The 13,231-nt window shown below is 42.4% G+C and overlaps 1 protein-coding gene across 1 annotated transcript in view; it reads left to right on the forward strand.

Annotated features, from left to right (window-relative positions):
- Positions 1-1,719: 1,719 nt before the first annotated feature.
- DNAAF8 (dynein axonemal assembly factor 8) overlaps positions 1,720-13,231 on the forward strand; it is a 93,897-nt gene continuing 82,385 nt past the window's right edge. Inside the window, exons 1-7 of the mRNA XM_050906224.1 lie at positions 1,720-1,866; positions 4,641-4,754; positions 5,571-6,056; positions 9,274-9,370; positions 9,775-9,913; positions 10,882-11,025; positions 11,847-11,912. Coding sequence (XP_050762181.1) covers positions 1,720-1,866; positions 4,641-4,754; positions 5,571-6,056; positions 9,274-9,370; positions 9,775-9,913; positions 10,882-11,025; positions 11,847-11,912 — 1,193 coding nt within the window. The remainder of the gene's footprint in view (positions 1,867-4,640; positions 4,755-5,570; positions 6,057-9,273; positions 9,371-9,774; positions 9,914-10,881; positions 11,026-11,846; positions 11,913-13,231) is intronic.

The following is a 13,231-nucleotide window of genomic DNA, read 5'->3' on the forward strand; positions in this document are numbered from 1 at the left end:
AGGGCCGGGCGGCGGGGAGCGGCGCCGGGACGGCGGGCCGGGAGCGCGGGCAGCCTCTGGCCGCGTTGCCATAGCGACGGGGGCGCTGGCGCAGGCGCAGGTGCGCGTGCGCCGCCCGGGCCGCCATTTTGGTGGTTGTGAGGGAGTTCCCTCAGCGGGTTCCTCTGAGGGCGTCCGTCTCGCACTGTGGGTCCCGAAACCCGTCGGTGTGGTGTGACGAGTGCTGAGGGCAGGGGTTAGCTCATCCCCAGGTCTGCGGCGGGCTGCCTGCCCGTGAATACCACCCCGCAGCGAAGGTTTGTTTCCCGCCGTCGCCTGCATCTTCTTGGCTTCTCCCTCGTCGCCGTCGCACCCAGGCAGCAAAGCTCCCGAGATGGACGTGACAGGAAATGTCAGTTCTAGTGACATGGAGAAGCTCAGGATTTCACATCTCAATTGGCCGAAGCTCTCCAGAAAGTGCCTGCTGTGTTATAGCGTCTAACAAATCTGCACTGTGTTTTAAACATAGAGTACTGCTTGCTCCCAGAGAAGATGCTGTTCTAGATGACTGATAAGTCAGATCCAGTGTAACATCCTTAACCTTGGGAGACTGACCTTCTCTCAAGTTGGCAGAGGGAGCCACAGCAGGCAGTTTGTTTTTATCTCCATGGGACTCCTCTTGCCCTTAGCAACCTCTGCTTACTGTCAGAGCGTAGTACTCTGGCCTTGGGGATTTCCCTCCACTTTATCTAAATCAGATTCAGGGGTTGTCTCGCATGAGCAAAGCCGCCACTGTATGGGTATGGCATATGAAGTATTTGCAAAGGCGCTTTGCGAGTTGTAAACTTCCCAGGGCATGAGATGAGTTTTACTTTATGTTTAGAGGAGTGTTGTCGGTCCATGCCAATGCAAATAATAGTGACAGTGTAATCATATGAACAGTTATTTCAGTACTGAACAACATACAGTCACGAACCTCTTAACCTTTCTTGCCAAACAGAAATTATTTACTCTCACGCTTGATTCCCCAGGAAACCATGCAATTGTAGCATAAAATTTAAAAAGCAAAAGTTTTCCATGAGGATTAATTATCTAACTTGTTAGTACAGCGATAGTCCCTGCTGTGTTGTCTCGACTCCTCATGTACATCAAGGAACACATGAGGAAAGAGCTTTATAAACACTTTGAGAGGTTAAAATCCAAGAGCGTGCCTACTCTCAACTATTTTTATACACATCCAGTGAAAAAAAGCAAATATAAATCATTTTATGTATCATTTAAGCAGTGAGGAGGGGAACATGAGAGAAATAGGGTAGAGGAGTAAAAACCAGCAGAGAGCAGAGGTGTCAGCCTTGCCTTTGCTGCGTTTCTTCCCTCTCCACGCAGGCAGTGTGAACATGCTTTTCTGAGAACACAGTTACAAGTCAGTCTGGCTAAGAACCCTGAAAAATGCTTTATAAATGAGGGGCTCAACTGCCCCTCGTGTGGGCCCAGTTATGGGTGTATATGGTGAGCAGGGCAGGAAGCTCTCAGCCCTCTGAACTCAGGTGGGGAGGAACGACTCCAAAAATGCAGATTTTATTGTTCACTGCTGACAGTGAAAACCCGGGGAGTGCTGAGAATTATGCTGACCCTGAATGCACATGCTTTGTTCTTGTTTTGTACTGATGTTATCCCTTGTGTTCTTTCGTGAGGTGTACTTAGGCTCATCTTTCATTTGATTGAAGGGAAGCTGTTTGAATGGCCTCAGAAGGGCAAAGTCAGGATTCAGAGCATCCATCTGAGCCTCCTGCAGCTCCTGTTCAGAGTAACAGAACATTTCAATGGGGAGCCATACTTGCTGCAGTGAAAGATCAGCTCCCATCTCTGGACTCTGACGCTTCCACAGTAAGCACTGGAACCTGCCTTTCTTTCTCACTGTCTTTTAGAAAAATCTCTCAAAAGCAAGAGAAGGTCGCCTTAGCCAGGCATTTCTGAGTAGCTAGTATGGTAGCCTTGACGGGCTGCCTGTTCTGACTATTGTAACACTGCATTAATCCACAGCCTTCTGGACTATCTCTAATTGTCAAAGTGTAATTGCCATCTCCTCTCGCTGTATTCTTGGGAACCTGAAAATGGAACTGATTTCTCCAGACAATAAGTATTTCTAGGTTGGGAAGAGGAGGGTAGTGGGCATCTTGCAGAATGAGCCCGCATTTCTTCTTAGTCTGTTCAGTCAAAAATACAGTATGAAAGAAGCATACTGCTGATTTAAAATGAAATGATAAGGTTTTATGCTTGAGAGTATTATGCTATTCATTCCGATAATGTACTTGCCAGACAGTAGGCCTGTTAGTATGTTTTTCTATGTATGAGGATCACAGGAAAGGGATATTCCTGAAGACTTTGTGGACCACTGGAAAAATCATTTGGCAGATATTTCAATCCTGGATTCTGCTTTTTTCCCTGCCTGTAATTCTCTGCAAGCCATGTTGCCTTTTTGTGCTTCAATTCTACCTGCACAGAAGCATAATGCCACTAACCTTTTAATATAAAGCGTAAGATTGATAGATATTGTGCAGTATGCTTCACCATTACAGGTTTTTTACTTGCTGGGTCTTAGTGTCTGGGACAGGCTGCCTCTTAGCTGCTGCTGATCTCTGTTCACAGGAGAGCAGCAATGTGGTGGAAATGATAAAAGTTGCCTGCCTCTCTAGTCCAAGATGCTAGCTCTGGCATTGACTTTTCCAAGGTGATAATGTGTCTCAAGACTTGATTATTAGTGGCCTTTTGTGCAAATCAGAATATTTTGTTAATTTTCAAACATGTATAAATTTGAAAAAAATATTTTTGAACACTTAAAGGATATATTTTATTCTAACTTAGTGTGGCCCTTAATGATAGAAAGGGAGCCTTGTGAGCAGTGAAGGAGCCAGAAATGCCTCCATGGGGTATTTATTACTTATTAATCAATCATCAGAAGCAGTGTGATCTGGTGGATAAAGCGTTGATACGGATGCCATGACTTGTCTTCTGCACCTGGCTCTATCACTAACATATTGGACAAGTTATATTGCCTCACAGTTTCTCAGTTCCCCTCTACCTACATTCTGTTTTAATTATTTAAAACAACCATTGCATTTTAATATGTGTCTATATGGTATAGCTGAAGGCCCAACGCTCAGAAGTTATTTTTAGGCATTCTTGTATAGGTGTACAATAAGGTTAAGACAGAGAGATAGCTTTGTACTTCGGTGCCAAATACCATTCTATAACTGTAAATCATGTTGAACATGTTTTTACTTATAAACAATCTCCAAATTCTCTGTTTCTATTACATGTGGAAAAAATTTCCTGCTGAAGGAACTGAGGCAATCTATTTGGCACTTACATGCTGCCCTTAATTTGCATTCAAAAGATCTGGTTGTATAATCCCTCTCCTGCTTGATGTGAAACTGTAGCCTGCTGAGCCTGCAATTTCAGTGCTGCACCTTTGTCTGAGCGGTTTCCACTTGTGTGAAAATAAATTTATGCATCTGAGATCTGTAACCTCAATGGGCTGTGCTCCTGCATTCGAAAAGGGCACTGACAAATGTGTTTCATGCCCTGAAGTACTTTCATTACCCTGATATGCAATTTATTAAGAGGAAAGAAGTTCTGTTGCAGTTTGCTTCACATTGAGAAAAGTTAATTACACCAGACAGAGAGAATTCTCTGCAGTCTGAGTTAAGGAAAATGTACACTTGCAAAACAAAGGGACAAGCAGGAAATTTGTGTCCTGAGTGCTGAGGAGGTGCTTAATCTCACTTTGGTGTCTATGCATAAGGATTCATCTCAGATGCATATCTTATGTTCAGAAAAGAGATTTTCAAAGCTATTTAAACTCTGTTCAACCAAATATAGATACTGCTTTGCATTCTGAATAGTGAATGTGAGGGTCCTGATTGCAATAATAAGCCTTCATGGCCCTGCCCAGCCTCAGCTGGGGCTCCCACCCACATGCCCAGCAGCTCTATTTAAGCTCAGCTCTGGGACTTCACTCTTTGTCTGAGCTATGTTGGAGGAGTACTAGTTTCTAGCTACAGTCCTGCTGGATCCAGACTTTCACCTGTGAATTGACTTTCAGGCTTGATCTCTACTCTGCCTCATGAGCACAATATTGCCTTATGATCTGGATTCTTGACTCAACCTGGTCACTACCTCTGGTCTGTCCTGCTTACTCCTCTTAGGTACCGTGGGACTGGGCTTTGCCTGATGAGGCCCTTGCCTTTCCAGTTATGTGCTTGCCTTCCCAGTTCCCCTTCCCTTAGGGAGCAGCCCTGCTCTTGCTACTCTGTAATGGTGAATGAGGTCATGCAAAGAATCACTTTGGAGTTAGAGAACTTGCCCACTCTTGTCATCGCTTTGCTCAGAGGGATGTTAGTCATCAACCCCCATGGTAACTCAATATTTTACATGGTTTTTACAATTGTAGCTTGCTCAAATGTTAGGCTGCTGTAAGACCGCCTAGGTTGCTGAGTGTTGGGCTATCAGACTGTCTAGTGAAGATGCGACTGCAGAGAAAATTCTTGTCTCTGAACTTTAGTCAAGTGGTGACAACATAGGATTTGTCACTGCAAAACAGATATTTAGGTGAGTATTACAGTCACTCATTTAATTTCTCTTTTTTTTTTTGTTTGCAGTCTGATTGTGAGAGTGATGGGGAGCTTTTCATCTTCCAGCGGGAACAGCCAAACTTAATTCCTGACCTGTCAGAAGAACTGATGGAGTTTTCCCTGGAAGACCCAAACATGCAGGTTGTTGACTGTTGTGTGCAGGCCATACTACTGTAACCCCACTCTTCTGGTTGTCTCCAGTGTGGGTAGCTGCTGTTATTTGACCTATTTGACTGAATTGTGTGATAGAAGAGCATAGTCCCCAGTACTTTCTCCCACTAGAGACTAGATTTTTCTTTCTTTTTATACAGTGACCCTTTAAAGTTTTCTCTGTTCTTGAGATTTTTAGACCTTTTTTGTCCCATCTCCTTGCAGTTTTTATTATTGTCCTTTTACTGGTTTTTTTTTTTCTGTGCACTAACAGTAACACTGTGCAATGACTCCTAAATTTTTCAGGGTTTGAAATAATGTCAGCCACCATTTTATGTACTAGAAAATGTAGAATTAGGACAGTGTAGTAAGGAGGACAAGTATGAAGTTTATCCCTTGAACAGCTTTTCTGAGATAAAATTATTACATTGCTTCTGCAGTGATGAAGATTAGCCATCATAGGAAGCTGGAAGAGGAGCCAGCTGACCCTACTGTTCCATCATGGGAAGATTAACGTTGTGCTGCTTTTTCCCAGTTGTTTACTTGGTGTGAGAAATGTCATATGATGAGCACATGTAAGGAAAATTAATTTCAAGGATGTTTAGCACTTCCTGAAGTTAAAGTCTCTGGAAAGTGAACAGTCTTACTGTTTTCCATGATGGATATGGTGTGTGCTGTTTCCAGATGGTGTTTGAGTTGGAGCTGCTGTCTTCCAATCACTTTGTTTTGGTTTATTGTCAGCTTCTAAAGCTTAGGGAGATATGACTTTCTGCGTGTGTGTATTTTCTCTACCTGTAGCAAACCCAGGAAACAGAAAGGCACCCGTGGGAGGTCTGGAACGGAGATCTGGAAAGTTTGGGCTTTCAGAAAAAAACAGATGGTGCCCAAGTCATTGCAAAAGAAGATATACAAATTATTAAAGATGAGGCTTCCAATCTTGCCAGCCATAGTGAAGAAATTCCAAGCCAAAAGGGATCTGTTCTTGAAAAGTCTCTTGCAGATTCCACAGATCACCTTGAAGAAAAAGAACTGGGCAGGAGACAGGCCAGGGAAAGAGGGAACTCTTGGCTTAATACAGCATTGTCTGTGGAAGAGTTGGGCAGTCAAAAAGAGAGAAGAAAGCTGATAGAGACAAAGATACTCTCCAAAATAATTCTGGAGCCGTCACCAGGCCACCCAGAGCTAGATGTCAAGCCTCCCTCACATGGCATTAGCAACAGTCTAGAAAGAATTGCTAAGGAAGAAACCTCCTCAGATGATCAGCTTCAGGAACTGACCCATTTGTCATTACAGGTAAGTGGCCCAAACAAAAAGTTTTGGGGAGTGCTGCTTGTGGGGTAGAGGGCACAGTGCATTGCTTGCAGAATCCTACTAAAATAAAGAACTGAAATGCCAGATTCTGCACATACCACAGTGTTCTTTGTTGCTTTCATTGTTGTCCTGAATTTGGGTTTTGTTGGGTCATGTGCTATGCAAGCTACCAAAAGCTCTCACAGAGCTGTCATTAAAAGTCTATAACGGTAGCAAAAGCCATGGGTCAGCAGCGTGGTTCGTGGTCTTATTCCGGAAAGCCAACCACAACATCTGTCCCTGGGAAGGCAGGGAACTCTTCTGGTCCCAGGCGGACTTTGCATTAAAACGGTGAGTTTTCCGGCCTTCCAGCATCTTGTCTTTTCTGTAGCACTGTGGTAATTCTGGAGGTGAGAAGAGAAGGTGGTTAGGGTTGTTCCTGAAGTCTTAAATCTCTTCCACCTAAGGTGGGTGCTTAGGTCTGTGGGATGACCAGCTTGTGTGCTTAACTGGTATGTGGCCCCAGTGTGGAGAGGTTGTTCTCTTCAGTACTATGGTTATAGATCTCTGCTTCCTGGATTGATTTTTAAGGTCACTAGGACTTAATCAGCACGGAACATGAACCTGATATTTCTGTTCAAAGCCTTCTATAGAATCAGAGTACAGATGTTTCCTTTGCCCTTTCATCTATACTCACAAAAATAAACTTTTTGGTGTTAGAGCTGTTCTAGTATAGGCAAAGTATGCAGCTGCTTGCCTGTTTTTTAAATTGTGCTGCATCATTTAACCATGCCATTATTGGAGGGGATCTTTTTCAAGTGGTTCTAGGTTTAATTCTTGTCTCACCTCCTAGAAGTCAGATGCTCTATTAATTCAGGAGGCATGATTTTCCTTTCAGAACCTGTTTGATATCACTGACTTCAATGAACTGAAGTCTGATGCTTTTGGGTGAGTACTGAGACCAGGCTCAGTATATTCTCACTTTCATAAAGTGAGGGCAAAGCTGTATCCTTTGTGTGCATGGTGTACGTGTTTAGATTTGAAAGGTGGTTGTAACTTCCCAGCTCGGCAAGGTACCTCAGTTTATGTCGAGTAAAGCTGTTAAAACTAATATACAGTTTCTTCTTAATTTGAATCATACCAGCTCATTTGAAAATGAATTTTTTTTTTTCCTTAAGTCCCTTTCTGTATTAGAAATGGAATTGTGCAAATCTTCATTTCTTTTTCTTCTGGACCCTGTATAGTACCTTACAATAGTGCTATTCCTGTTAAGGGTTAGGAGGATAAAGCCTTACTACAGCAGGTTAGATGGTAGTGTGATCTTTTTATTATAATGGTTTGTATTTAAGCACTATTATTGAAAAAGAAGCTTAGTACGAACTGCATGATAATTAAAGCAAATGCACATGTTGTCTTTCCCTTCAGGCTGTGTGATAAAACAGCACCTGTACTAACCTGTGACATGGTTCTCGTTGTAGTAAGCTCAGTTGTCAGTCATCCTTCACTCTTCCAGACCAATACATCTCAATGACATTGTTGAACCAGTATTAGCTTTGTGTTGGTGTGAGAGACTTCAGCTTGTGACTCTCATCAGGCTTTTGCCTTTCATCAGCTGCAGCATGTAATATTAGAATAGATCTAATCATGGTTCAGGTATGCGTGAAGATTTATTGCTCAGGAAAGAGCGAGAATCTTCTCTTAAATGGGAGGGGCAGATGACAGGTTTTTACAAGGTGAAACTGCTTGTTTTGGAGGCTGCTTCTGCTTTTCTAAAGCCCTTGAGTGGTCACATGAAATGCATGTTAGTTGTAGTTGTGACTTAATTGTCATAATTGACAGCCACCTTCCTTTTAAAAAAAATCATGAGTACTTCTAAGTTCTGGTGATGATATTTCAGACAGATGTGGATATTTTTAATTAAAACTTTCGTTTCAAATAATATTCAGAGGGGAAAGCAATCAATGCTTTAATTGTATGTGAACTTTTGTCATCGCAGACTGGTTCTCATATGTAAGTTAGTAGTGTGCAGTGCGAGCATACCCTCAGCCAGTCTATGTGTGATTCATAGCAACAGAATTGATGATCCTATCTTCAGTGTAGGATAAGCAGCTGTGAGATAGCATCTGATGCTGACTGTACCTAGGGGAATGGGAATTTGCCCTGGTTGGAAGTTGGAGGGGGAGGAAAAGGCTGTGGGTCTCATCTCAAAGAACTGAAAAGCCAAAAGTTAGTGGCAGTGAGAAGTTCTCAGCATTATTCAGGATCAGAATATGTATGCTTGGTCTTGTATCAGGCCATCTTTTAATCTGTTTTACTAACTCCAGTGGTTTTCTGTAGCCTATATCAAAAGGGTTCATGATTCTCAGAGAAAAAGCCTCAGCAGAAGTAGAGGAAGCAGCTGGATAGATGCACTGTCCAAAGAGACATAGTAAATGCATTCCTTTCATTACAGCACTTCCTTGTGGAACTGCTTAAAGCAAGCTGGCAGTGTAGTTAGGGGCATCATCTTTTTGGAGACGGTGAAAGGGTGAGGAAAAGTACTTGGAGGGATGGACAGAGGGAAATCAAATATGTGGGGGTCTGGTACTGTTAGCAGGTTTGAGGGATAAAGGGGAGTACTTGCTGTTGGAAAGACTCCACCTTGTGAATGCACGTGGAAGACTGAGCCATGTGGAGGATGTAACATGATGTCCCAGCTTATGGCAAGATGGGTCAGGTGAATATTTAGGATGGACTTAGGTTTCTCCTTTTAAGGAGCTGTCAGTTCAGTGCATTCTAGAAACATCTTCTAGACTTTGCAGTTTTAAGTGGGGAAGAAGGTACTCCACCTTTGTTATATTTGAATGAACATTGGTTAATCCTTCACTGGTTTCTCTTACTAATTGTACTGCACTTGGCTATGCTAGATGTGCGGAGCCTTGGCAATGACATGAGGCAAGCAGTGTTCAAACAGTAAATATCCTTTTGTTACTTGTGCCAATTGTTGAGGCTCATGCTGGAGCAACTGTATTCAGAGTGACACACTGGTTCATCTACTGGCAAGTGATAGTGGCATAGTACTGGAGATAAGTAAGGTGAACTTCCATGCCATTTGTGTATTTATATGTGCCAGAAGAATCTGATGGAGTTAACTGCAAGGAATGTGAGTCAAAGGGACTTTTATTTTGTAGCAGTCTTCTGGGAGAGAATTTTCCATCACATTTCAGCTGTCTTCTTTCAGAATATTGAGAAATGGGATCTAGACAAGATTCTTGAGGAGCTGGAGCAGCAGAAAGATAACACTCACGCAGAAGTTGCTTTGTCCTCGGCAGATCATGGTAACATTGCTAAATTAATACCAACTTTGCTGAAAGTGTATAAAAATAAATAAAACTCAGGTTCCTGTGTTTAAGTCATTCCCTGCAGTATCATCTTGAATGTTGAAATCAAAGTGGGTTTTTTAATGCCTCTGTAAAACATTTTTAATTAGCTTCCCTCAAGATTTCATTTTGCGTTCGTAGCTTGAAACCAGCGCTTTGTGGCCTGTCATGGCCTAAGAGTGAATCAGACGAGATGGATGAAGGTTTGAAGTGAGTTAGAGCCAGATGACAATGGTATCTTTATCCTTCCCCTTCTGACAGGCTGTAGAGAAAGGGACAATGTGAAAATGGGGAAAGGATATATTGGGTGATCCCATGGCAGAAGACCACAACTGGTGATTCTTTTTGTTGCTCTTCCATAGAGACCTTCAGGAGTAGGTCTGAAAATCAGCTCATGGAAAAACTAGAAGAGCTGTGTACCAGGCAGTCCGGGACAGTGTCTCCACACTGCAGGTGGCCATCAGCCAAGCTCCTCTCCTTTCAAGAACAGCAAGAGAATAAGTAGGTCCTTTTCTGTCATATACACTAGGTAATCATGCCTGCCAGTAGGGATACTTGGAAACTCATGGTGTTCTGTAGGTGCTTTTCTCTGTAGCCTCTGCAGAAAGCTGATATTGTAGTTGGAATTGTGCTACAGGGATGTTAAAGGGAAAAACTAAGACTCAGTCATTCATGTACGTTGATGATAAACAGTCAGTATCTTGCCGCCATAGCATTCTCCATCAACCACCACCTTTGTCTAGACCTTACCAGACACTTGGGACAAATGGGAAAGGCAGGAAAACAAGGCTAAGCAAATTATCGTGGCCACATTTTTTTTGTCATCTAGGGTACCAGTTTCTCTTACTGGTACCTCAATTTAGCTACAGGATGATTTTTTTGTAGGTATCAGTGGAGATGTCAGTGCATCTTGGAGGGTTCTGTGTGAAGGAAATGGATTTCCAGGATGTTTGGAGGGAACAACGTCAATGGTGGCAGCACAGAGGAAACAATAGTGAAACAAGCCTGTAGAGGAGAAGGTGAAAAGTATCCTCGTTGCCAGAGTAGGGAGAGCTACAGAGATTATTTGCACTTTGTATGCTCTGAAGGATAAAATAGAATTGCTGAAGGAGGCAGAGAGGAAAAAGGGATCTGTTTTTACTGATTGACACTGGGCTCTTAAAACTTGTAAGCTCTTTGGTGCCATAACTGCTTGCCTTTGTTCTACAGAACGATTTGACATTGTCAGTTTTTGAGAACTAAATATCCCTCATCATGCTGCCTGTGGTCTGTATTCCTCAGGGAAAGCTGAATCTTTGAGTTCAGCTTTGAAAGGTGATGGATAGTAGGCAGAAGCAGAGTTTGAATCTGTACAGTGGCCAAGCACAAAGCTCCTTTCACAATCCAATTTTGATCATAATCCACACCCTGCAGGACTTCTTGTCTGGATAAGGCGGAGGACATGCTAAAACAGTGTTTTCTATACTTAGGGATGTTGCCCTGCTATCATCTTCAAGTTCTCTAAGGACGGACATGATGAGATTACAGTGCCTGCCAGAGCCTGTAACAGTGTACATAGATTTAAGAGATGCTAAACCACAGAAGTCAGTAACATTCCCTGATGAGAAACAAAGGTAAACTCTGGCTTTATTGTTAGTGAGAAGTAAGTAACAAAAAGTGGGAAACTGAAACCTTCTCTCTGCATCTCATACTTGTGAAATGTAACTTTAGAAGTGTTCTCTTCTTCCACACCTCTGTGACCTTAGTAGGAAGGCATAGCCCCTATCTGAGCACAGGCATGTTCTCAGGAGAGAATAACTTGTCTCAGAACAAGTCAATGTGTGGGGATGCCGGCAGCACAGAAAGGACATGCAAATCATCCAGGGAAATAACATTTAGAAAGTTTCCATCTATAAAGGAGTGGGCAGTGACTGCAAAGCAATGCTTGCAGCTGTCTGAGTTGGGCCAGCATTCTGACAGCACTGTGTACAAAATGGACATCCTTTGCTACATTGCTGGCAAGCAACTGTAGGTGCTGATTTCTGTCTCCTGTGTGATAAGAGGGCCTTATAGTCGGTTATGGGAGGCCAAATTCTTCTCAATCTGCAGCAGATTCTGGCAAACATGTCCCTTCCCCGAGAGCTAATGGTGCCTGAGGTAGCTGTTTGCACTCTTCTCAGGATGTATATTTGCTGCAGCAAGGGGTTGAAGAAAACAGTCACCAGAAGAAACTTTGTAGTTAATAAACAGCTAACACATTTTGACATAGTTGCTTGAATTTTTTTTTTTTTTTGCTAGAGTAATAGTGTGAAGAACTATCCATAACACCTGGAGATCTTCCCTGAAAGTATCTCTCCCTTTTTCATGGTGGTTCTAAACTTGCATTCTAGAAATGATGAAAAGCCAACACCCAGTTGGAACAGAGTTAACTAATATGGTCTAATTTGTTTCATAGTGCAAGCGACAGCTCCACTGAAGAAGAAGAGACTATGACAATTAAGGACCAAGCAGAAAGGAGAATGTAAGATTCTTTACCAGGACTCTAGTTCAAATGATACGATGTTCATTTTTTTCTGAAACTAAAATAATTGCCCTAACAGTGATTAGAGTGAGAGCTCGCATACTGAAATATCTCTGTTCCTGGTCTTCACAGCAAAAAAGCCCAATAATGAAACTGCTACAATCTGGCCCCAGGAGATCACTCTTTTCTGTTGTATGGTAAAGATACCGAAGCTAGAAAATAGTTGTTGATCCTTGAGGCAGTATAGCACCTTGCTCCTGTACAGCTGCATGGAAACAGCTCAAAAGGCAAATAGAGTAGACCTGGGTGGCTGGGAAACCTGAATCTTTCTCCAGACTTGTCTGAGTGACATGAGAAGTGTTTTTTAAATGACTCAGAACCAAACTCTGAAAATGTTGTAGGGAGTTGACTCAGACAAACCTTTATTTTTAGAAATAATAAAATAGGCTAGAATAGATGTTCATTTAAAGAGAATATTGAATACGTTGTGTGGGCAGGGATGCTCTCAATTCTCCTTAATTGGGGGGAGAGGAAGAGGGAAAAGGGGAGAGAGTGTGATGGATGGAATCCTAAACTGTAAATTCTTCAATAGGCACAGATGCCAGCCTTTTCCTGTTGCTAAACTCAGGGCTTGATTCATACCCATAGGTTGTTAGACGTGTGTTTAATGTGAAGCAGATATGTCAAGCTTTAAACATCTCACTGCATTTATGCTATGGATTACATTTAGAAGTCTGATGCATGTAAGTTCACATTACAGCAGTGCAGAGGACAAGCAGAACATTTGTATTGTGCCAGCCGATTACTTTTTTTTTCTTAATGGTCTGAAAGAATAAATGATTCGACAAGGAACAGAGCCTAAACACTCAATATAATTTAGAACATCTAATCCAAAGCCAGTGTAAAGCAGGGACAAGGTGATGCTTGGGGAACTCTCACTGGCACTGATGCAAATGCAGAAGTTGCATCAGTGTAAATCTGGAGTGATGGAGAGCAGAGCTTAGCTGATTGGATTTTGATTCGTTTTAATGTTGCTAAAGAACATACACAAATGAAATGCCTGGCAAATGTTATTCAGTTCTGTTTCTAAATAAGAAAGCCTCATGGTCTCAGCAGGGCAAGACTTTGATCTCATTCACAAGGGGTCAATGCCAGTTTCACTCTTACCTGGATGGAATTACTAAATGGGGCTACATATTCTGTAGTACAATTATTAAACAGGGCTACATAATCTGTAGTACAATATACTTACATATTAGGGCCTTGGAGGGTTAGTTGTCTTGATCTCCAGTCACTTAGCCTGGAAAATACGCTGTTGG

This window comes from Gymnogyps californianus, chromosome 15 (assembly GCF_018139145.2).
Source record: "Gymnogyps californianus isolate 813 chromosome 15, ASM1813914v2, whole genome shotgun sequence".
Lineage (NCBI taxonomy): Eukaryota > Metazoa > Chordata > Aves > Accipitriformes > Cathartidae > Gymnogyps > Gymnogyps californianus.